Source organism: Anolis carolinensis, chromosome 4, assembly GCF_035594765.1.
Source record: "Anolis carolinensis isolate JA03-04 chromosome 4, rAnoCar3.1.pri, whole genome shotgun sequence".
Classification (NCBI taxonomy): Eukaryota; Metazoa; Chordata; class Lepidosauria; order Squamata; family Dactyloidae; genus Anolis; species Anolis carolinensis.
The window spans coordinates 247,725,514-247,750,346 of NC_085844.1; the positions used below are offsets into that span (position 1 = coordinate 247,725,514).

The 24,833-nt window shown below is 40.8% G+C and overlaps 1 protein-coding gene across 4 annotated transcripts in view; it reads right to left on the reverse strand.

Moving 5' to 3' along the window:
* Positions 1-4,176: 4,176 nt before the first annotated feature.
* Positions 4,177-24,833, reverse strand: part of LOC103280815 (tyrosine-protein phosphatase non-receptor type substrate 1) — a 33,932-nt gene continuing 13,275 nt past the window's right edge. The window contains exons 2-6 of one of the 4 annotated variants that reach the window (XM_008120954.3): positions 20,257-20,601; positions 12,917-13,015; positions 10,697-10,718; positions 7,368-7,410; positions 4,177-4,755 (exon numbers count right to left, since the gene is read on the reverse strand). In XM_008120954.3, the coding sequence (XP_008119161.2) occupies positions 4,591-4,755; positions 7,368-7,410; positions 10,697-10,718; positions 12,917-13,015; positions 20,257-20,601 (674 nt within the window). In that variant the 3' untranslated portion in view covers positions 4,177-4,590. Of the gene's footprint in view, positions 4,759-7,367; positions 7,411-10,696; positions 10,719-12,916; positions 13,016-20,256; positions 20,602-24,833 lie in introns of all 4 variants that reach the window. The other 3 variants (XM_008120952.3, XM_008120957.3, XM_008120956.3) reach the window with 3 other exon arrangements.

Here is a 24,833-nt window from a genome sequence, read left to right on the forward strand (position 1 = left end):
TGGATGGCGTATGTTCTGTATCAGAAACTAGAGCAGATGTGGTCTATCCAGTGCAGTTTTCTGAATCAGCACCCCAAATGACCATACCAAATCTAAAGTTGACCAAAAACTGATTCGTAACCCTTCTGGTACCAATATTGGAGAGTGGTCCCTGGTCAAAGTGGTCCCTGGTCAAAATAATGTTGGGAACCACTGGACTAGATGGATGCTGTAACCCCCTCCAACTATACGATTTTATGATTCTCATTCAGAAGGTAACCTTAAGCTGAAGTCAACTTGACCACTAATAGCAACAACAATTCCATTGCACACCTTTGCCATTCAACACACAGGTTGCACTGAACAATGAATGCACCACTTTCCACTTGAAGTTTACAGCACATGACCTGGATGTCTGGTGGTGGTTGATATCTGTGTGTGATTGGTTGAGATGTGCACATGAAGCGCATAATGTGCAGCTCTTCCTTTCTGCCAGGGCAGGGAGTGTGATGTGTCAGGGCCATCCTCTTGGGTCCTCTTTGCAAATGAAGGAGGCTCCTGCCTGGGCAAAGAGCAGCCCTCCCTTGCCATCTGCCAAAGAGATCCCTCCCGCCGGCCCCAAGCTCGTGATTAAGAGCTCCCGGCCAGGGAGGCAGCTTGCGAAGCCATGTTACGCAAGGACATCTTTAATGCAATTAAGACGCCAAAGGGGCCACGAGAAGAAAAAGGACAACCAGGAGAGAAGCAGGAGGGCCTCAAAGTGTCTTCACTTTGAACACTAAAAGGCACTATTGGTCTGCCTGGCATTGCAGCAGTGTTTTGGGCCTGGAACAACTCTGATCCAAAGGCTTTTGCCAACGGAGGAGAGGCTATTAGTCCGCCTGTGCGCTCACAACAGTGCCACAGCGCCACCAGCCCCGATCGGCTAAAGCTGCCAAGCTCCATCTCTCTCGCTCCCCACCCGGCCACCTTGTTAGCAAAACATCAGAGGAGAAACCGCATTGTTGATGTTGAGAATTGGGTTGCAAAAGAGTCTACTGGGGACCACAGGAAACCTTTACAAAAATAGGAGGAGAGAGGAAAGGAGGGATTAGGGAACGGAACAGGATTTGCCGCCAGGACATCCCTTCTTGCAGGGCTTTTGCTGCCAAGGAAGAGAGAAGAAACACATCTCTCCCATGCCCTCACTGTGCTCAAAGAATGCTTCTTCTGCGATGCATCATACGATTTGCAGCACTCGCTTCTGAAAATACATCACCCACATCAGCTTTCTAGGGACACCCTTTCTTCCTCCTCCTCCTCCTCCTCCTCTTGCTGCTGTGGCTTTGCTTGCCTTGTAATCAAATTAATTCGCTCCGGCTGACTTGGCAGAGCCTGTTGTAGGCTTGCTTTCTTAAAAGACACTCTGCTTTTTGGGTTCCCCCCCCCCCCCCTCAAAACTCATCAAAGTGGACTCTCTCCTCAGTAAGCGTGTAAGTGACCACCTAATGACCCCCAGCAACACGGCTGAGAGAAAGAAATGGAGTGAAACCAAACTCAGCCTTTCTCCGATCATTTCCCCGGCCCATTGCCTCTGCCTTTCAGGCTTCTTGCAAAAACGGTCAAAGCCATACCCTTCAGCACTGCACAGATGAAATCGGGGATGCTTGTGACCAAGTGACATCGGAGTGTTAAAGAGAAAAACACAAACCAGGAGAGGCTGCATCAGTTTGCTTTTGTCTAAGCCTACAGGGAAAAGAAAGATTCTGCCCTTTCCTGGCCTCTCTTCTCTGCTGTGTTGAGTGCAAACTGCTTTTATTTATTTATTTATTTATTTATTTACAGCATTTATATTCCGCCCTTCTCACCCCGAAGGGGACTCAGGGCGGATCACATTACACATATAGGCAAACATTCAATGCCTTTTAACACAGAACAAAGACAAGACAAATATAGGTTCCGAGCGGGCCTCGAACTCATGACCTCCTGGCCAGAATGATTCATTGCAGTTAATTGCAGCTGCTTGCTCTCCCGCCTGCGCCACAGCCCGGGCCCACTTTTGCACTTTGAACGCAGTTTGCAGCAATTGTAGTAAGCTGTGGACAAAGGGAGGGAAGGAGAGAAAAACCAGGACATTTTAAAAGTAGCTGAAATGCAGAGGTAACAGAGGACTGTCACACCCAAACTACGACATCCTCTGTTTTATCATCTCTAACCTTCCCAGGAGGTTCAGGCCAAAGCAAACTCCTGCAGCCTATTCTGTGTGTTCTTCCATAGTAATACCCTTCACCATCTTGACTACTCTCTCGGCCTCATCACACTAGAGAAAAAATCCACTTAAAATCCGGTTTCTGCCTCCTGCAGAATTCTGGAGTTTGTCGTTTAGGGAGGAACCTTTAACAGCCTTACTAAACTACAAAACCCGGAATTCTGCAGGAGGCAGAAACTGAATTTTAAGTAGATTTTTTCTCTCTAGTGTGATGAAGAAGTCTGATTGTTGCTCAGCCACACAAATCCCAATCTTCATCTGTGGACTTTATCGCACGAGGAAGGAAAACAGACATTGAAGTATGACAGCTATAGCACAATGCTGTGAACGTCCCATTGCTAATCAGCCTCTTTCTTGCAATTAACCTCTTATCTGCTATTGATAGGCAAACCCATCAATACCTGCTAATCCCATAATGTCATAGCACACTTAATTGGTGTGATAGGACTGGGTTATCCACTTCTCCCACTCCCTCCGCTGACCTTGCTATTCCAGACCTGTTTTTTTAAAAAATTGTAGCGTAAATGGGGTTCTTTTTCATCAACAAGTGTCCACTACTGGAATAATAAAAATGTATTATGGTGAAAGTATTATAATGTTTGCAAAATTATATAGTTCATGTTTAGCCAGTAGGTCTGTACCTACTACTGTTACCTACTACTAACTGGTAGTATGCTTGTATTTTGAGCTTTATCAATCAGATACAGGTGGAGCTATGTTTTTCATTTATATATTCTTTGCATTCTGCCTGTATTCTCTCTCTAATTTTTTTGTTCCTGTATTATGCTTCTGTTACAGCAATAAAGTAAGATGACTTTATGCTACAATGTAGCCTCTTATTTGACCACATTACTTCGGGGCTTTGTTTCTGCTGCAGCCTTATTATATTTTTCTTTTGATACTCTGCAACCTAAGGTTTTTACCTTTGCTGACATATTACATATCATTACATATTGTATTATGTACGATAAATGAATGTAAATTTCAGATAAATGGTTACAAATGACAATCTAACTGTTGCATTCACAGTATGATGAATGGTAGTTACATTCACAATGGAGTAAACTTTATTTATTTTCTTGTTTCTTTATAAAAGATGAGTAGACTCCTGACCCACAACCGGTTTTGACTACCTATAGTCTTCATCTGGTGGTAGGGTCTGCAAGTATTGGGTAACATTAATACAATTGTACAAAGTGTTTTCTGGCTTAGTAAAATTGACAACTATTAATACATACAGTACAGTCTCACTTATCCAACATAAATGGGCCAGCAGAACGTTGGATAAGCGAATATGTTGGATAATAAGGAGGCATTAAGGAAACACCTATTAAACATCAAATTAGGTTATGATTTTACAAAGTAAGCACCAAAACATCATGCTATACAACAAATTTGACAGAAAAAGTAGTTCAATACACAGTAATGCTATGTTGTAATTACTGTATTTACAAATTTAGCACCAAAATATCACAATGCATTGAAAACATTGACTACAAAAATGTGTTGGATAATCCAGAACGTTGGATAAGTGAGTGTATTAACTTTTGTTATTTAGTTCAAACAATTCAAGAATGTACTCTATGAACTGTAAAGTCTTTCATAGATATTGGGGAACCAATTGGGAACATACAGTGGCTTACAACTTGTTCTCTTGTGGATAAAAAATAAAATAATGAAAAGATATGTCTATACTTACAAAGCGTTCTGTTTCAAATCAATGATACTCTGCATTCAGGTTTTATTCTACTACGAGTATGAGCCTAAATGGCTCAACCTGTTGTTTAAATAGCAAATAATCTCACATAGGTATTCTATGAAGCAGTGTGTGGCATTAACTCATGAGTCACATTTAAAGAAATACAACAGATTAATAAAAAACAGTCATAAGAGTTGTTATCATTCAAACTTTTAGGGAATTCTGTCTGGAGAGTGAAAATCCAAAATGATTCATGTTGTAGTTCTTTTTAATTGATCACTGCTATAACTGTGTAAATAATGGTGATAAGGAGAAGCAGAAATGTGAGAAGGTGAGGTTATGAGGCCATGTGGCAATAGGACAGTGGGACAATGGCACGGCGGATTGCGTAAATAGCGAGAGATGCAATATCAAAGGTGTTCATCCCAATATGTATCCACTATTAACTTCTGTGGAACAGCATATTAGGGCAATAAAGTCCTGTGAAATGTTGTAGAGTTTGCATTTGCAGCACGTTCAACAGCTTTCTGAGTTTCCCCGCTGGTGGGGCAAAAAGAAAGGACAGTTTAGTGTAGACATGAAGGACAGAATCTTCTTGAATGTGCAACCTCCTTTCTTTCCTGGCTTCATGCACTGGCATAGTTTCGTTCCAGCGTGTCTTTTGTCAAGACAGAGAAGCATCCTTTCTCTCTCCATTGATGGACCCAGAAATAGTCGGTCTAATCTTTATGGCGGCGTATTCAGAACTTGCTTGTAGGCCGCTTGTCTTGGCTCTTGGTAATCTCTCTGGATATTTTAGGTCAGTGTAGACAATCTCTTTATCGCCAGACTGCTGAAAGGAAAACGAATTATGACTTCATTCTGTGAGACATTAAAGCCAAGGCAGTGTATGGTTCACAAGAGGGTGGAAAAACCATTCTGTATTGGGGACTCCAACCCTCAAAATCCTCCATATGGGTTGCGGGGTGATGGGAATTGCAAGAATAAAAATTAAATTTTTCTAAGATAAGAGGGAAGCTGCAGAACATGACGTCAGACTATGGAAATAATGCAGTTTGCTAGCATTTTAACTGTAATAGCTCAATACTATGGAATCCTGAGAGCTGTAGTTTGGTGAAGCACAAGTACTCTTGGCAGAAGAGACTAGACCGTAAAACTACAACTCCCCTTGCTTCCATAGCATTGATGTTGGAGATAGCAACCTCCTAAAATCCTCCTGTACTAGTTACCGTATATACTCGAGTATAGGTAAGGTAAAGGTAAAGGTTTTCCCTTGACGTTCAGTCCAGTTGTGACCGACTCTGCGGGTTGGTGCTCATTTCCATTTCCAAGCCGAAGAGCCAGCGTTGTCCGCAGACACCTCCAAGGTCATGTGGCCGGTATGACTGCATGGAGCGCCATTACCTTCTCGCCGGAGCAGTACCTATTTATCTACTCACATTTGCATGTTTTCGAACTGCTAGGTTGGCAGGAGCTGGGGCTAACAGCGGGCACTCATTCCGCTCCCGGGATTTGAACCTGGGACCTTTCGGTCTGCAAGTTCAGCAGCTCAGCACTTTAACACACTGCGCCACCACCAGGGGCCCATAAACCAACCCTATATAAGTATAAACCAACCCTAATATAAACCGAGGCACCTAATTTTACCACAAAAAACTGGGGAAACTTATTGACTCGAGTATAAGCTGAAGATGGAAAATGCAGCAGCTACTGGTAAATTTCAAAATAAAAATAGATCCCAATGAGGCATCAGCAGATTAAAGGTTTTTGAATATTTACTGTATTTCAAAGAAAAACAGTAAACTAGCTCTGTAAGTGGAAAAGTAGGGTCAACAAAAACAATATGATATTAACAATAAATAATAATAATAATAATAATAATAATAATAATAATAATAATAATAACAATAATAATAATAAACAACTTCATTTGTACCCTGCCCTATCTCCCCATGGGGACTCAGGCCAATTTCCAACATAGTAACAGGCAAACATTCAATGCTTACATAAGCAATGCAGAGCTAGATATAGATCTATAATTATATATACTAATTTCACATATGCATTTCCCCTGAAACTTTTTCAAATCCTCTCTCTATATATGTGCATTTTCCCCCTGCAACATTTTCAAGCCCAATATATTTATGTTTATATCTATCTAGAAATCTCTATGTGTGTATGTGTGCATTTCCCCTGCAATATTTACAAGACCTATATATCTATATTCATATCTATCTATCTAGACACCTCTCTATATATAGATAATTATATCTGTATAGGATTTGCAAAGACTTGCAAACATGTGAGGCAAAAATTCATATATAAAATAATGTATACACATAGATACAGATATACAGGTACATAGAAATCTCTAGATATCTATATGTATATAAGATTTGCAAAGACTTGCAAACATATGAGGGAGAAATTCATATATAAAATTAATGTAGATATATAGATACAAATATAAAGGTACATGGGGATTGCAAAGGCTTGCAGGGGGAAATGGTTATATATCTGTAGCAGAGATTAACAAATATTTCAGGGGAAAATGCTTTTATAAGATTAATGGGTATGTATGTGTGTGTGTGTGTGTATATATATATATATAATTCTTCCTGACTTGCAAGGGCTTATTTTCCTTTTCAAAGCATTCCCTTGGTTATGAGCGAGGGGGGCTTTGGAAAAGTAAATACTGATAAGGGAGGGTAAGGCATCCTCAGAGGTTGCCTGCGATAGATGTGGGCGAAACGTCAGGAGAGAATACTTCTGGAACATGGCCATACAGCCCGGAAAACACACAACAACCCTGTGATCCCGGCCATGAAAGCCTTTGACAACACTTTGCCCTCCTCCATTAACACATCTGTAGCAGGACTAGAATTATGCTAATATGAAAGTGGAATAAGGCTAAAGGTGTATCTCCACTGTAAAATTAATGCAGTTTGGCTCAATGCAATAGAATCCTGGGAGCTGTAGCTTTAAAAATTTATTTAGCTCTCTTTGCAATTCTATGCTCAGCTTCCAGCAGAAACTCCATCATGGAAGTTGACCACAGAGTTATAATAGAGGACCTAGAGTTTCCCAGAAAGAGGATATTAATCAAATTAATGAATAATCAAATTTGCAAAAGTTCAGTTTGCAAATGCGGAGGGTCAACTGTATAGCAATCCACGATTTTTCACTTTCATGGGAGTCCTGTGCTCCTGGCCCCAGCAAATGCGGAGGGATGAATATGTTGCAAAATCCACTGGGAAATTCCAAATCTAAAACCCTTCTGGTCCCAAGTATTTTAGATGCGGGATACTCAACCGGTACGCCAATATTTCAGTGTCTGAAATGAGCCTTTCCCCATACAAAACAGATCCTTCAAAAAGCGGCCTTTGTGGCTTCCCCATCTGTAGGGAAGTAGGGAGCGAATACCAATATATTTATCCGCACCTGATTAGGAGTTTTTGTACTCTCTGAAAGGGAAGTTTCAGACCTGGGAGGAAAAAAGCACAGAGAATACAAATTAGAAGCCTCTAGTGGATACCTTGCATTTTATCCCTTTTGTAGGTTTTGACAGTATTCAGGGATGTTTACAGGGAAACCGATTTCTCCCTCTCCTCGCTCAGTGCCTAATTCGGTAACAATGGAGCCTTGATTCCCTGCCAGGAAAAGCCAGGATTCATTACCTTCTTGCCACTGCCATGAAAAAGGACTAATCGGTGGATTAAAGTGTATTTTTATATCTTTTCCCCTCTTCCATTAACTTCCTCCAGAGATCTCACCGCACAATGGTAGTGTTGGGGAGCATTAAGCACAGCTTCCCCAACCATTTGGATTCCAGATGTGTTGGACTAAAAAAAACCCCATCATACTTGTCCATTGCTGGAGATGATGGGAGTTGTTGGTCAACTCCTTTGGGAACAGGCAACCTGACTGGAGAAGATTAAATTAGATGGAGAGTACTAGTCATTGTTAGAGTAGCAGTAAGGTTAAGGTAAAGGTTTTCGTGTTTGACTCTAGGGGTTGGTGCTCATCTCCATTTCTAAGTCGAAGAGCCGGCGTTGTCAGTAGACATCTCCAAGGTCATGTGGCCGGCATGACTGCATGGAGCGCCGTTACCTTCCTACCAGAGTGGTACCTATTGATTTACTCACATTTGCATGTTTTTGAACTTCTAGGTTGGCAGAAGCTGGGGCTAACAGCAGGAGCTCACCCTGCTCCCTGGATTCAAACCACCAACCTTTCAGTCAATAAGTTCAGCAGCTCAGCGGTTCAACTCTTTTTGCCACTGAGTGCTCCAGAGAAGCCGTAGAAGGGTAGAATCATAGAATCATAGTTGGAAGAAACCCCCAGGGTCATCCAGTCCAACCCCTTGAACATGCAGAAATACACAATCAAAGCCCTCCCAATAAATAGCCATGCAGCTTCCATTTAAAGCTTTCCAGAGAAGGAGACTCCAGCACACGCCAGAACAGCATATCCCATTGTCAAACACCTCTTATTGCCAGGATGTGCTTCCTAATATCCAAGTGGAATCTCTTTTTCTGGGGTTTGTATCCATTGCTCTGTGTTCTAGTCTCTGGAGCTACGTATAGTTCACTTGGAGCAGAGAGGGCTGAGAGGAGACATGATAGCCATGTTTAATATTTCAGGAGGGAGCAAGTTTGTTTTCTGTGAACAAACATTTAATGAGTAAATATAAATACTATTATTTGACATGGTCTGAACTAAGGGTTTACATGCAAGGTGCTGAACGAATGGACTTAAATATTTATATGTTTTTAAGCTTTGTACAATGTTTTTATTATGTATCGCTAATTGATTTAATTGTGTTGTTGATTTTTATTGAATTTATTTGGGCATTAAATTTTGCCGGTTTGTAAGCCGCCTTGAGTCCCCACGGGTGAGAAAGGCGGAGTAAAAATGTTGTAAATAAATACATTCTGCTGCTCCAGAAACTAGGACATAATGGAACAATGGATTCAAAGAGATTCCACCTAAACATTCAGAAGAGCTTACCGATGGTAATATCCATTCAACACTGAAATATGCTGCCTGGGAGTCCGGTGGAGTCTCCTCCTCTGGAGGTTTTTAAGCAGTGGTTGGATGGCCATCTGTCAGGAGGGCTTGGATTGTATATTTCTGCGTGGCAGAATGAGGTTTGATTGTATGGCCCTTTGGGTTTCTTCCAACTATGATTCTATCCCATCTTCATGAACAAAGCATTGCATGCACCAAACCATTTGCTCTTCAGGAATTGACCCACTCCATGACATTGCCAGAATTCCTCCCTTGGCCTCACATTTTGGCCATAATTCTTCTGGGCTGCTCCTAACCTCATGGCAACTCTACCTGCTGTCTATTTTTATTTTTGATGCAGGATTATTGTAACGGAACGAGAATCTACCTGAACCTTTCCTGCTCCTTCCCTCCCAAATATGCTTTTAGCTCCAAAGTTGGAGCAAATTGAAATATTTAATAACAACATTGAGAGAGGGTTGCATTTTGATGGAAATGCAGTTGAAAGGCAAGGCTAGCCTTCTCCCGCTCTCACCTCTTTGCTCATGCGGTTTCCGCAAGCTACTCTTTCAGATGATAACTCCCAGAATCCCCCAGCCAACAAAAGTCAATTTTCCATGCTCTGCTGGCTCCACTCTTCCAATCAAGTTTGGAAGTCCCTGCCGATGCATTAAAGTACAAATAGCATACGGATGGAAAATACAAATAGAAAGATCAAGGGATTCGGTCGCCGGCCTCCTGCATCATTCAGCCGCAATTTGTCTCTGCAAACGGGGGAAATAAATTATGCACAGAAGCCAAATTTATGCAAATGGCAGGCTTCAGCATTCCTTGGCGCAGAACGGCAACTCCCTTGGCCAAAAAAAGACTTAGTTTTGATCTTCAGGACTTAGTCGGGCTTCTATGGAGAGATTTTTCGAATGCCCAGAGGTTTGGACATGCCTGGAGAAAGGGTTTCTTCTCTTTCCCTCATGCCCAAACTGCCATGGCAAACCAGGGGTGACAATGGGATCAGTTTTGTGTATGTGTGTCGAGAGCAACTTGAGAAACTGCAAGTCACTTCTGGTTTGAGAGAATTGGCCGTCTGCAAGGATGTTGCCCAGGGGATGCCCGGATGTTTTGATGTTTTTACCATTCTTGTGAGAGGCTTCTCTCATTTGATGTTTTTACCATCCTTGTGGGAGGCTTCTCTCATGTCCCTGCATGGAGCTGGAGCTGACAGAGGGAGCTCATCCATGCTCTCCTCGGCAACCTTCAGGTCAGTAACCCAACCTTCAAGTCATCAGTCCTGCCGGCACAAGGGTTTAACCCACTGCACCACCGGGGACTCTAATGGGAACAGTAAGGCAGCAGTATTGGGTTTGAGCCAGGACATCAGAAAAGCTATCCAAGGTGCTGAACCCAATCCCCAAATTACACCTTTGGGCAAACAAATACAAATTCAGACTAAAATCCAAAGCAGATCCCATGATTTACAAAAAGGAAAACTATCAACTGACATATCAGGGACTATTCTGTAAACTCCTCTCCAATTCAAAAGTAATTTGGCACGCAGATCAAGCGGATGCTGTTCGGGAAACATAAAATGAGAAGAGGACCCGGTTGTGCTGTTTGCGTAAAACTGCTGGTGTCATATTCTCTGGATCCAAGCTGCTACAGGGCCACCGCTCTGCCAAATTACTGCGGCTCCCCGAATGTCCGCGGCACCTCCCTCCGAATAAGAGGAAAAGTTAATTAAAGGGTATATAATTCAGACAGACCTTGAGGTGCCACTGTTCCAACCTAGATACACACACACAGGAGAAGAGAGGGCAGGATTAATTACATAGCATTTGAAATTTAATTTGAAGGTATTTATTGCATTTAAATCCCTTCTTTCACCCAAGGAAATAAAGGCAGCTGCAGCAGCCCCAATTTCCCTACAAGAGGTCAGGTTGTACTCCAAGGATGCATTTGCAGTTCAGAATGGCACTAGTTCTCAATGCTATAGAAATGTGGGAGATGTAGTTTGGTGAGGCACCAGTACTCTTTGAAAGAGTAGGTTAAGGACCTGGCAAAACAACAGCTCCCAGGATTCCATACCATTGAGCAACTGTGGTTAAATTGGAGTCAAGCTGCATTCACTCTATAGCGTAGACTGGGCATGGGCAAAGTCGGGTTGTCCAGGTGTTTTGGACTGCAACTCCCACCATTCCTAACAGCCTCAGGCCCCTTCCTTTTCCCCCTCCGCCGCTTAAGCGGCGGAGGGGGAAAAGGAAGGGGCCTGAGGCTGTTAGGAATGGTGGGAGCTGCAGTCCAAAACACCTGGACAACCCGACTTTGCCCATGCCTGGTGTAGACAGACTCATAGTAAAAACCCTATAAGGTTGGTTTTGACACCCAAATGGGGACATGATCCAAGGCAATCGAAGCTAGTGAATTCCATGGTAAGAAATCTCATATGGTTTTGGTGGAAACTTTAAAGGAACTCTCCAAGTTGCTGAAGCTATTTTGGGGATAGACTTCTGCATCTTGAGGAGCTGCTTTAAATCTTAGTGACATGGAAGGCCACCAACCACCAAAGAATATGCCTCTTCTTGGTCTTAGTTTTAATTTCTGAGAACAATTAGGTTGAGCAAAATCCGAACCATCATCATCCCGGGTCGGATTAAGCTCCTGACCATTAATAGCCTAGCTCACTGTTGACCTAAGCAGCTCAAAAGACAGTTGCATCTGTTGAGTAGGAAATTTAGGTACCGCTTTATGCTAATTTAACTAAGTATGTTGCTGTGAGTTTTTTGGGCTGTATGACCTTATTTCAGCAGGATGTGTTAAACTCTTGTGCCAGCTGAACTGCTGACCTGAAGATCTGAAGGTTGGCAGTTCAAATCTGCAAGATGGGGTGAGCTCCTGTCTGTCAGCCCCAGCTTCCCATGTGGGGACATGAGAGAAGCCTCTGACAGGATGGTAACACATCTGGGTGTCCCCTGGACAACGTCTTTGTAGATGGCTGATTCTCTCACACCATAAGCAACTTGCAGTATATTCTCTTTTTTTAAAATTTGTTTTTATTAATTTATCAATCCAAATGTACAAGCTCACATTTTCCTCATTCTACGATATCTCAAACACATCACGTTGCATAAAATCCGACAACAACAACAACAAAAAAAATCAAGAACATCTCCAAGCATATTTCCCATCAGTCTTTTAACTTTTCCATTACAACTTCACTATACATCTCTCCACTACACACCCTTCATCTACCTATACATGTTTTCTTTTCAATATTATTCTTATTAATTTACAATTCAAAATGCAGTATATTCTCAATTTGCTTCTGACACAATTAAAAACAAAAGAAAATCATGTTTCAGCAGCATTCTCTCCTAATGTTTCACCTGCATTTGTGTCTGGCATCTACCTGGTATCTATACACTCCACTTGCCTCACTGACAACAGAACCTCTGAAGATGCTAGCTACAGACGCAGGCAAAACATTAGGAGAGAATGCTGCTGGAACATGGCCATACAGCCTGAAAAACTCATAGCAACTCAGTCATTCTGGCCATGAAAGCCTGCGACAATAGACTGAATATGTGCTTATTTCCTAATTTTTTCTCAAAGCAAACAATGAGTCATTTTAGCTACATTCCCATTCTGATAACATCTTCACACTTTGAGATTTGTTCAGCACAAAACTCATATATAGGTTTTCTGCACAGGAAACAGCATTTCTTGGAAAACTGCATTTTCTGTACAGAAAAATGCTGTTTCCTGCACTAAACAACCAAGTGCATAGGATTAGTCCCAAAGTGCAAATATTTTCATCAGTCCAGGCTTGTTCTCAGCTGGGTTTCTAGCCACTTAGGAAACACCTTTTCAACCTATTTTAGAATACTTTAAAAATATTCTTATTATTCCTAAGAGGGATTTGAACCTACACGATCCTCTTTCCACATCTCCATGTATGATAGAGTCTGAAATCCTCGGACACTTACCTCTTTTTTTCCTTATGTAAAAGTAAATGACCACAGTAAGCAAGACAGCGAGGAGTACGCAAACAACTGCTGGGATGATATAGCGGTCATTCTTGGAAGCTAGAGATAAGCACAGCAACATCAGGCTGAATATCTGAGCTGATCATTCAAATAATAATAATAACAACAACACTTTATTTATATTCTGCTCTATCTCCCCGAGGGGACTCTGATTGGATTATAACATACACAGATAGGCAAAACATTCAATGCCTTTCATATGTTTTCATAGTCTGGGAATGCTACTTTTGAATTATAGCTCCCAGAACACCCCTTCTCAGGGGATTCTGGATTCTGGGAACTGCCAAACCTAAAACTCTATTTTCCGAGCTTTGTTCTTGGATGACAGGAAACATCCAGGGTCTTTTCCATCATCTCTTATCTCATTCTCTTTTAACTAAGAATACTAACGATCAAACATGGCATTTTCTGTTTGAATTGGATGTGTTCTGTCAAAAGCTAAGGTCCATTTGCGGATTTTTGGATCTTGGTATCCACTGGGATTTGTTTCCAGGACCCACTGTGGATACCAAAACCCATGGACACTACAGTCTCTTGTCAAATGTTGTCCTTTATATAGAAGTTGCTGCGGCTAGGACTTAATTTTTCTTTTCTTTTTGTTGTATGAACGTAGAGGCGTGGATGAGAGGTTGTGCTGTCAATTTTCGAGGTTGTGGGGTGTTTAGTTTAGTTGTTTTGTCCGGTACCGTGATTCAATTACCCTTTTATATATATAGATGGCAAAATGAACATTTCCTTTTTGGTTTTATTTTTTCATATTTTCAAGCCATAGATGGTTGAATCTATGAATGCAGAATCTGTGGATATGGGGAGCCACCTGGACTTGAAAACTCCATTGTTTGTAGTGTTGACATCTGCAATTTTTTAAACTGGCTGCTAAGTGCGTACGTATCTACAAATCCATAAGATAGGTAGATAGATACTCATATCTACAAGAGATGAGTTCCTGGCCGGATTGTAGATACAATTGAATGCCATTTAATTATCTGGCTTCCAGTGCCAGCATATGGAGTTATGTTGGAGGACCTATTGCTAGGTCTTCTAGCAGGTTTTCCAGCGGCCTAACCATTTGTTTCAAAGTCTTATTATATTTCAAATAGTGCTTTATTTGTTAACAAACTGCAAGATCGGCTTGCTCTTGACATTCTTTCTGAAAACTTAGGATCTCTACCGAACGATCCTTATAAAAGGCCTTACACACTCAGATGTTCGTAGTTCATCAATCATAGCCTTTGCCCTTTGTACTGCATCTAACCCTAAGCACAAAATATCCCTTTTATTTTTCCTCCATTCCCTCATTTCCCTTTGATTGCTCCAGCCAAATGATCTTCTATAAACCTTGTATGTCTCTATTACACACACACACACACACACACACACACACACACACACACACACACATATATATATATATATATATATATATATATATATATATATATGAGTGGTGGCATCACGGTGACCCACAAAACAACAAAACTACAGGCCCCCCAACCTCGAAATTTGACAACACAACCCATCATCCACAGCTCTAAGTTGATACAACAAAAAGAAAAGAAAAATAAAGTCCTAATTAGAGAGAGAGGAATAATTGCTTTTATCCAACTGCTGCCAGTTAGAAGGCTAAGCTCCTCCAACTTGGTCTCCTAGCAACCCAATAAAAAATAATAAAAACACTAAAAATAATTAAAAACACTAAAAAATTAATACAATAAAATACTATAATAACAGAAAATAACAAAAAATAATACAAGAAAATAATAAAATATAATAAATAAAAAGATAACTTACAATAAAATTAATAAAAAAATACAAATAACGGCAAATAAAAATTACACAACAATTTTTAACCAATACCACCACCACTTTGCCACAGCAACGTGTGGCCGGGCACAGCTAGTATATATATATACAATAATTGTATGTTCTATGCTGACCTTTATGGCATAACTTCAAAGGAGTCATGACAGTAACTTCCGACAGAAACATATTCCCAGTATGTGAAACAGCTTCAAGAGCATCCACTAGAGTACTGGAAGGAAAGCAGTTCTAGTTTGCCTTTATTTCAGAAATTCAGCACAATGACTAAGTAATATTCTGCCACTCAACAATCACATGACTTCATCACTATTAGAAAGTTGCCTTTTATATAGTGCAGAAAAAGCACAACAGAGTTGGTCGAATTATAGGTTAGTAGATAATGGGCATGATGTTTCTTCCCAACTCGAGGAATCTATTATTCTAAGTCTGCAGATGACACAAAACTGGAAGGGATAGTTAACCCATTGGAAGATAGGAACAAAATTCAAAGGAACCTCATATGACAACTGATAGAATCGACAATGAGAAACAGCCACAAAGAAAAGAAAAGAACAAAAAAGAGAGATATGGATTATGGGCTTTAGTATACGCAACAACTATATGTAAGATCACCACAAAGAAGAATGGAAGCACACCATTTTATTTTTTCTTCTTCATTATTATTATTATTATTATTATTATTATTATTATTATTATTATTATTATCATCATCATCATCATCATTATTTATATTTTTCTTCTTTTTTCTCTTTCTTTTTTCTTCTTTTCTCTCCTTTCCTCCCACTTTTTCTGCCCACGTTCCCCATACCATCATTCCTTACCTTCCCCCCTCCCTCCCCTCCCACTACCATTTTCCTAAATTTTATTATTTGCACCTGAAAAACAATTCAATAAAAATTATTTTTAAAAAATTCAAAGGAACCTTGATAAACTAGAATATTGGGCAGAAACAAGGGGTCGGACGAAGGCCCCATCTACATTGCCATATAATGCAGTTTGAACTGCATTATATGGTTAGTGTAGATTCATATAATGCAAATTAAACTGCATTATAAGAGGCTTCACTGCCATATCATCCAGTTCAATGCAGATTACATGGGACCCTTCCAAATCTGTGACTTCAAGACTATCTGCTCAGGCAGAGGATTATATTCCACCCGCACGGTTGTAATGAAGGAGGGCCTTACAAGGTCATTTTTCGTGATTTATAATTATGCTTTCTAATTTGGTGGTGAACAATTGTTGCCATGAATTACTTCCCAAAATGTCTCTTCACATTTTAATGACTGCCAATTAATTTTCCTTATCAATTCACCCATGATTAAGTAATGTATTAGCACAACAGTGACTGCGTTAGCGTTGCCGCTGCTCAATGATCAATTAACGTGTTCTGCATTTTCAGGCTCTGACCTCATTACAGTCTGGCCTGGTGTTGCCACCTGGTACAATGGCACATTTGCTTTCATACTACATAACTGCACCACTATGGTTGCCTCTACATCAGGCCTGCCCAATCTGTGGCCCTCCAAGTGTTTTAGATTTTAATTCCCAGAAATCTTAGAAATCGGACAAGCTGGCTATGGCTTCTGGAAGTTGGACGCCCAAACATCTGAAGGGCCACAGGTTGTACAGGCGTGATCTACACTGTTAAATTAATGTAGTTTGATACCACTTCAATTGCCATGGTTCGTTGCTATGGAATTCTGGGACCTACAGTTTGGTGAGGCACCAGCACATTTTGGCACAGAAAACTAAAGATCTTGAAGACTATAACTCCTATGATTCCATCGTGTTGAGTTATGGCAGTTAAAATGGTGCATTAATTCTACAGTGTAGATGCACTCTATAATTCCACTTTATCTCTCCTTGCTGAGTCTCTGTAATCTTGTAGTTTGGAGAAGCACTAGAGCTCTGGCTGAGAGTTCTTAGTCCGCCTTCCAGAAATGAAAATCCCAGTTTTCCATTGAGGTGAACTCTGGAATTTAAAGTGGAATTACCTTGCCATAAGTATGAAGAAGGGCCAAAAATCCAAATATCATATTGATCTTTCATATTGAAATATCCCACAACTGTACCTAGAAATGTTTGCCCTGTCCTAGAAGCACAGGGTTACCATTCTTCTGGATTTACTCCATAGTCATGATATTAATGATGGTGTAATGGCCAGATTGTGTTGTTTATATGTGTCCTCAGGTCAACTCTGACTTATGGCAACCCTCTCAAGGATTTTTGATATTTTTGCAAGGTTTATTCAGAAAAAAATCTGCTACTGCCTTCCTCGGAGGCTGAGAGAAAGTAACTTGCTCAAAACCCCTTCAATAGCAAACAGATAAAAACTGGAAACATGAGGCTAAGCAATTTCAGAATTTGATTGCATTTTATCACACTAATATATATTTAACTTGTATGCCGAAAATATATGCATAAGGCAAGATTAGACTCAGAGGAAGAAGACGTGAAAATTGGAAGAAGGAACATCAACAATTTAACTGGCAGAAAATAGCAAAGATGTGGAACAATTACTGGACAAATCAAGGAAGAAAATGCAAAGGCAGGTATAGAGCTGAACATTACAAAAAGAAAAATAACATTTCAAATGATTTACATAGCTTAAGAGTAGATGATGAAGATAATGAACTGGTTGAACATTTTCCATGCCTTGTTCTCATTGATGATAACAGTAAGAAGTTGGAAGATGAGAGGTTAGAAGGGACTATGAAGGAACTAGACAAGTTCCTGAAGTATCAAGACATGTAATTGAATATTAAAGTTGGGATGGTCCATGCCGTCATATTTTTCAATTTTATTGTATGGTTGTGAGAGCTGAACAGAAGAAAGCTCATACAAAGAAAATAAATTCATTTGAGATGTGATGCTAGATATGAATTGTAAGGATACCATGGCCTACTAGAAAATTCAGTAAATGTGTTCTAGAGCAAATCAAATCTGAACCTCCCTAGAGGCCAAGATGGTTAGACTGTTGTACTATGCTAACATCATGAGAAGAGAGGACTCACTAGAAAAGATAATAATGCTTGGTGAGGTAGAAGGCAGCCAGAAAAGAGACAGACCATATTCCATTAGGATGGACAACCAAGAATGCCATGGATTCCTTAAGTTTGCAAGACTTGGAAAGGACTGCTGAAGAAAGGGTGACTTGGAGGTCTCTCAAACATGGGATCACCATAAGTCAAAGTCTTAAGGAAGTTAACAAGAACAACAAAATTGCTGGATCCTGAATTGTGTTGGCAGCAATTGAAGTAGGTTGAGGACAAAGGTAAGAAGTGGAAGAAGGAAAGAAACTGTATTGTTTTAAAAGCAGGTTAAAAGTTGGGGCAGCAGAGGATAAATCAGGACTGTCCCTGGCATACTGATACATTTGAACCTTGGTCTCCCAAGTTCTCAGCCAACATCCAAACCACTATACCAGACACGGGCAAACTTGGGCCCTCCAAGTGTTTTGGACTTCAACTCCCACAATTCTTATCAGCCTACCAGCTGTTAGGAATTGTGGGAGTTGAAGTCCAAAACACCTGGAGGGCTGAAGTTTTCCCATGTCTGCACAATACCATGGTGGCTCTCAGTGGGCCAGGAGGTCAATCTTTTTATAGGTCTATGAGTTACAAAAAGTACAGGTACTGACCATGGGATGAGTGTGAAACCGGCACTACAAAGTTGGTGGCAATATGTGAATGTACATTAAAAACCCCTTTTGTGTTGTCTCTGAAAAATCTGGAATAAGATTGAGTTTGATCATGTGCACCATTCCACCTAAACATTAGGAAGAACTTTTTGGTGGCAAGAGCTATTTAATAGTGGAATATGTTTCCTCAAAGTATGGTGGAGTTTCCTTCTCTGGAATTCTTAAAGCAGAGGTTGTGCATTCTTGCATGGCAGAAGATGAAGCATACAACCCGCCTGTTATGTCAGCTTCACTGGCTGCCAGTCTACTACTGAGCACAATTCAAAGTGCTGGCTTTAGCCTATAAAGCTCTAAACAGTTCTGGCCCAGCTACCTGTCCAAACATATCACCCTCTGTGAACCATCTCGGAGTTTAATATCGTCTGGACAGCCACTGCTCTCGGTCCCGCCTTCCTCGCAGGCGCAATTGGTGGGGATGAGAGACAGGGCCTTCTCAGTGGTGGCCCCTCGGCTGTGGAATTCCCTCCCCAGGGATATTAGATCAGCCCCCTCCCTCTTAACCTTCCGTAAGGGAGTAAAAACATGGCTTTGTGACAAAGACTTTGGAGAACTTGTGCAATAGACATATATGGATGGATGTGCAATGACTCTTGGAACGACCTGTTTACACTTGTTGATTATGTGATTAACTGTGTACTGTTTTAAATGTTTTAATTGTTTTTATGTTGCGAAGATACAACCACCAAGGACTCAGAGAGGAGACCTTTTACTTTTTTTTCTTTCTTCTTCTTATTCACTTTAGATGGTAACGCAACTCGGTTTATACTATATGCGACAGAGGCTTAGATGTTGGAGGAACAATAACAAGTTTATTCAGGCACAGAACTTAGTGGTTACAATGTTGTTTCTCACTTAGAGGCACTTTTATTAACAGTTACAATGCTAGAATGAAGTGAGTCAAACTCCCTAAAGTGTCACTTCTTTTGCTAAAAGTAGTTAGAACTTCTTCCTCTGCTACTTTTAAACCGCAGTCACCCCTGTGATATATGATCACAGATTCTCTGTTCCTTACCAGGACACAGACTACATTAAATAAGTCACCAAACTTATTTTAAACCGACTCAAAATGAACAATTGAGTCTCCTTGATCCCCTCAACCTAGGATAAATCTTCCCTGTGCCTCATCAGAGCACAGACTGAATCCCTTTTTTAAACTATGCACTTCTTCAACAAAACGGTAGTTGGCTCCGCCTACTTCTCCATGGCAACCAGCCTCTGAGTGCTGAGATGCAACAACTGTAATACACAAACAACTGTAATACCTTTTAAAACACAAACACACAATTAAACATAACATCTGTAAACCAAAAATTCATACTTCATTACAAATGTATTTTATAATTCTCTTGTAACGTTGACTTGAATTGTACTCTGTTTTTAAGGCATTGAATAGCTGCCTATATGTAAGCCACCATGAATTCCCTCCTGGGTTGAGAAAGGCGGGGTAGAAATTTTGCAAATAAATACATAAATAAATAAGAGGGTTGGACTGGATGGTCCTTGTGGTCTCTTCCAATGTTACGATTCTATGATTTTTACCCAGTGCTCCTTCTCTAACAATAACTACTCCTCACCATCTCTAGATCATCCTTCCCAAATCAGATTGTTCATTTCCAGATAGCTCCATTATCCTCAGCAAGTATGCCCAATGGCAGAGTGTGATGGGTTTTGTAGTCCAAGATAGATCGGATGGTCTGAAACAGCCATATAAAAGACTACAAAGGAAACCAATGTTGCTGTAGCTCCTACCACTTACCTGTCACAACCACCTGAGTTCCTCGCCCACTTTCCCAGTCTGTGTCATCTCCATGAGCTTTTTTCATCTGCTTCACACAGTAATAGATCCCAGTATCTTCAAGAGTGGCGTTATGGAGGGTGATAGTGAAATCTGTGCCAGAGCTTTCTTTGTCACGTGTAACTCTCTTAAATTGGTCACGAAGCTTGTCTTGATAGATAAGTTTCCGATGCGGATCATTTCCTAAAAACCACTTCACAGGTCCTGGTGGAGTTTGATCGGCCACCCGACATTCCAGCTTGAGAGATCCTCCAACTTGGACTGAGATAAAATTCTGTGGCTGGACCACCACCGCTTCTTCCATGCCTGAAAAAAACAGACAACCATGTTAAAACTCCTCCTAACAAGTTCTTGTTGCTGTTTGATAGCTCAGAGCCACTATTTTACAACCAACCACTGGGATCCTATGTTGTCCTTTCCCCCGAATGAGAGCAAATTGAAAAGAGTCAAGGAAAAATCTGAAGACCTTCACCAGAGTGGTTATGCATGCAACTTCAAGCACTGCTTTCCACACCTCAGTGCATCTCAATTGAAGGCCCAAAATAATTGCATCTCCAGGCACAATTCAAAATGCTGCTTATGACTTATAAAGCCATATACAGCTTGGTTGGAGAAAAATCTGAACGGTCATTCCTCCCAATATGAGCCTGGCTGAGTTTTAAGATCTTCAGAAGAGGGCTTTCTCTCAGTCCCACCTCCAATATAGAATGGAACATCCAAATGAGAACATGGGAAACAGCCTTCTCAGTTGTTCGCTGGCAAATGACTTAGAATTGTTGTATGCGGTACAATATGACTTCCACATGTTGGTTTGATGGGTGCAGGTCCCTGAGAAATAGCAGAAAAACTGCATATGGAAAAGCATTATTTTTTACCTGAGATAATAGCAACAGAAAGATCTATATATTCTTCAGGGTGGCTCTATAGTCAACTTCAACTGGACCATTGACTCTTCCAGGTGATGGTAGAATGGCAGCAATGTTGGTGCCAATTGAACCTCCAAGGGGAACATTTTCCATAACTGGGGTGCCACAGCAGAAAAGGCCCTGCTCCATGTCTTTGCTCTGAATGTTATTTTGAATGATCAGGCATAGGAGAGGATATGCCGAGAAAACGTAAATTTTGGGCTGGTCTGTATACAGAGAGGCACTATTTCAGGAACAAACATCTCAAGCCATTTAGGGTTTGACATTTCATTAGCAGCACCTTGAAGCCAGTCTGGAAATGTATTGGCAGCCAGTGCAATTCCTTTAAAACCACTGCTATATGGATTTTATAGGACATTCTTGACATCAACCTATGAGGGTTGAATGAAAAGTAATGCCTCCACCTTCGTTACTTCTGTTTGGATGGGAATATTATAATAAATCAAATGCAGAAATAATCTTTAGAATGTGCACTTTAACTACCATTATTCACTTTTCCACATAATCACCAGACAATTGGATACATTCTAAAGCCATCACGGTAGAAGTCGACACTCTGTTTCCGCAACCAGCGTCTCACAGGACTCATCGTGCACAGATCTTCCAATAGCCAAGCAAAGAAATAATGTGACCCACACGTTCTTGTGAAATGTCGATTATGCTTGACATTTCTCTCTGAGTGATACAACAAGCATCCTGAATCAATCTGTCAACATTTTGCTTGTGAAAATTGGTGGTTTCACAACTCTTTGTCACGCAAGTCAGATGTTCCTACCTCAACATCTTCAAACTTACTCGCCCAATGACGCACAGTACTCACATCAACACAATCCCCATAAACAGCTTGCCTTCTCTGATTAATCTCCTTTGGGGTGACACCTTCTGCTGTCAAGAATTCAATGACTGCACATTGCTTAAGTTGCATTGACCGACTGCCTGTGCAGCGTTCCATACTTCACACTTTAACAACACAACTGTTCAATGCTAAGGCTTCCCGCCAAATGGAAATGTAGAGGAGAGTCTCCTGAACAAGCCAGTAACTGCCGCATACCAGGACTGCCATCTGTTGAGGAGTTACGAAGGTGGAGGCATTACTTTTCATTCAACCCTCATATTTGTAGCATTTCTGACATCAGCCTATTTGTAGCATTTTTATGAGCGTGCAATAGCAGTTTCCAGGACTGCATTTACACTGTAAAATTAATGCAGTTTGATTCCACTTTAACTACCAAAACTCAATGGTCTGGAATCCTGGGAGTTGTAGTCTGATGAGGTACCAGCACTTTTTGGCAAAAAAAGAGAGGCTAAAGTCTTTGTAAAACTGCAACTTCCATGATTCCTTAGCATTGAGTCGTGGCAGTTAAAGTTGGGTCAAAATGCATCAATCCGACAGTGTAGATTAGTGATTCCCAAAGTGGCTGCTACCGCCCCCTGGTGGGCGCTGCAGCAATCCAGGGGGGTGGTGATGGCCACAGGTGCATTTGAATGTTTTAATTTTTTTGTATTACCTTTCTATTCTGAGTTCAAAAAATAGTTCCATAATTTCAAACTTCAATGTTTCTAATTTACACCTTTCTTTACTAAATTTTGGAGCCCCGGTAGCAAAGTCTGTTAAAGCACTGAGCTGCTGAACTTGCAGACCGAAGGTCCCAGGTTCAAATCCCGGGAGCGGAGTGAGCGCCCGCTGTTGCTCCAGCTCCTGCCAACCTAGCAGTTCAAAAACATGCCAATGTGAGTAGATCAATAGGTACCGCTCTGGCGGGAAGGTAACGGCGCTCCATGCAGTCATGCCGGCCACATGACCTTGGAGGTGTCTACAGACAACGCCGGCTCTTCGGCTTAGAAATGGTGATGAGCACCAACCCCCAGAGTCAGACATGACTGGACCTAACATCAGGGCAAACCTTTACCTTGCCTTACTATATTTTACAAAAAAAGTAGAAACATTAATACAGTAGAGTCTCACTTATCCAACATAAACGGGCCGGCAGAACGTTGGATAAGCGAATATGTTGGATAATAAATAAATATTGATGCGACATTGTTTTATTGCCGATCCTGTTTTATTGTTTTATTGCTGTTATTGTATTGTTGTCGGGCATGGCCCCATGTAAGCCACTCCGAGTCCCTCCGGGGAGATGGGGCGGGATATAAAAATACAGTTATTTTATTATTATTATTATTATTATTATTATTATTATTATTATTATTATAAGGAGAGATTAAGAAATAGCCTATTAAACATCAAAATAGGTTATGATTTTACAAATTAAGCACCAAAACATCATGTTATACAACAAATTTGACAGAAAAAGTAGTTCAATAAACAGTAATGCTATGTAGTAATTACTGTATTTACAAAATTAGCACCAAAATATCACGTTATATTGAAAACATTGACTAAAAAAATGTGTTGGATAATCCAGAACGTTGGATAAGCGAGTGTTGGATAAGTGAGACTCTACTGTACATATATCTTTCTGTTTAATTGCTATTAAAAAAATTAAAAAATTAATTTCCAGGAGGGGCTGAGTAATATTTTTTCTGGAAAGGGGGCGGTAGGCCAAATAAGTTTGGGAACCACTGGTGTAGATGCACCCCAAGATGCCTTCCAGGGCAGCCCTGCATAGAGTGCATTACAGTAGTCTAATTGTCAAGTTTCCATTTCACGCACTGCCACGGCTCAGTTATCCCTGAGTAATCAATTTCATTAGGCAGATGCGTATTTGGGCAGATTTATATTTACTTTGGGTGGAACTGTATGCATAACATAAGCAGGCCACTTGATTCTGAGTGCTAAGAATCCCACTTAGCAGGAACCCCCACTGAGATCAATTTAGAATCACAGAGTAGCATTCCAGCTTTTTAATTGTCAAATCCATGCCTTGCTGCCGCACATCATAAACATCAACTCTCCCTCGTTGCTATTTTGAAATCCTGGAAACCCTATTTGCATCCCTGCCTGGGGTCCCGGAGAAAAACAGTAATTCCCGAAGACTTTGGAAAGTGCCTGGAGACGTGGCAACCCACCCACCGACTGAGAAGCACCAAGTGAGTTCTGCTCATGAGTGATGCCTCCTTCATCAATTGCTCTCCACAGGTGGGCTGCCTTGGCACCTACGTTGATGTTATTTCAGCAAAAGACAATCTCTTTTAGTTTGAGTTGCAGTTGCTTTCTAGGCTTGTACGCTGCTTTTACTCCATATTTTGAGCATGTTTTAAATTTCTTTTATTTTGTTTCGAAAGGTTGAAAGCCACCCAACACGTTTTGATTGAAGGACAACGTGCGGAAGCCTTCGAGAATTCAGGAATCCAATTGCGCAAGCTCCTTTTTCAAGCTAACAACCCTGGCTCCAATTGACACACATTTCCGCACTTTTTGCATAAAGAAACAACAATGGCATAAATCAGCACGGTTCAAACATTTGGTAGGCCAGGTATTCAAGCATTCCGTTCTAAGAATCCAACTCAATGTGCGAAGAATCTAACTAGCAGCTTAACACTGTCATTATTGTTTTGAAAAGAATCAAGTCAATTTGGAGAAAAGAAATGTTTATATGATAAGTAGTAAATAGCAATGCCTCCCATTTTTTTCTTCTTCTCCAGCATCAT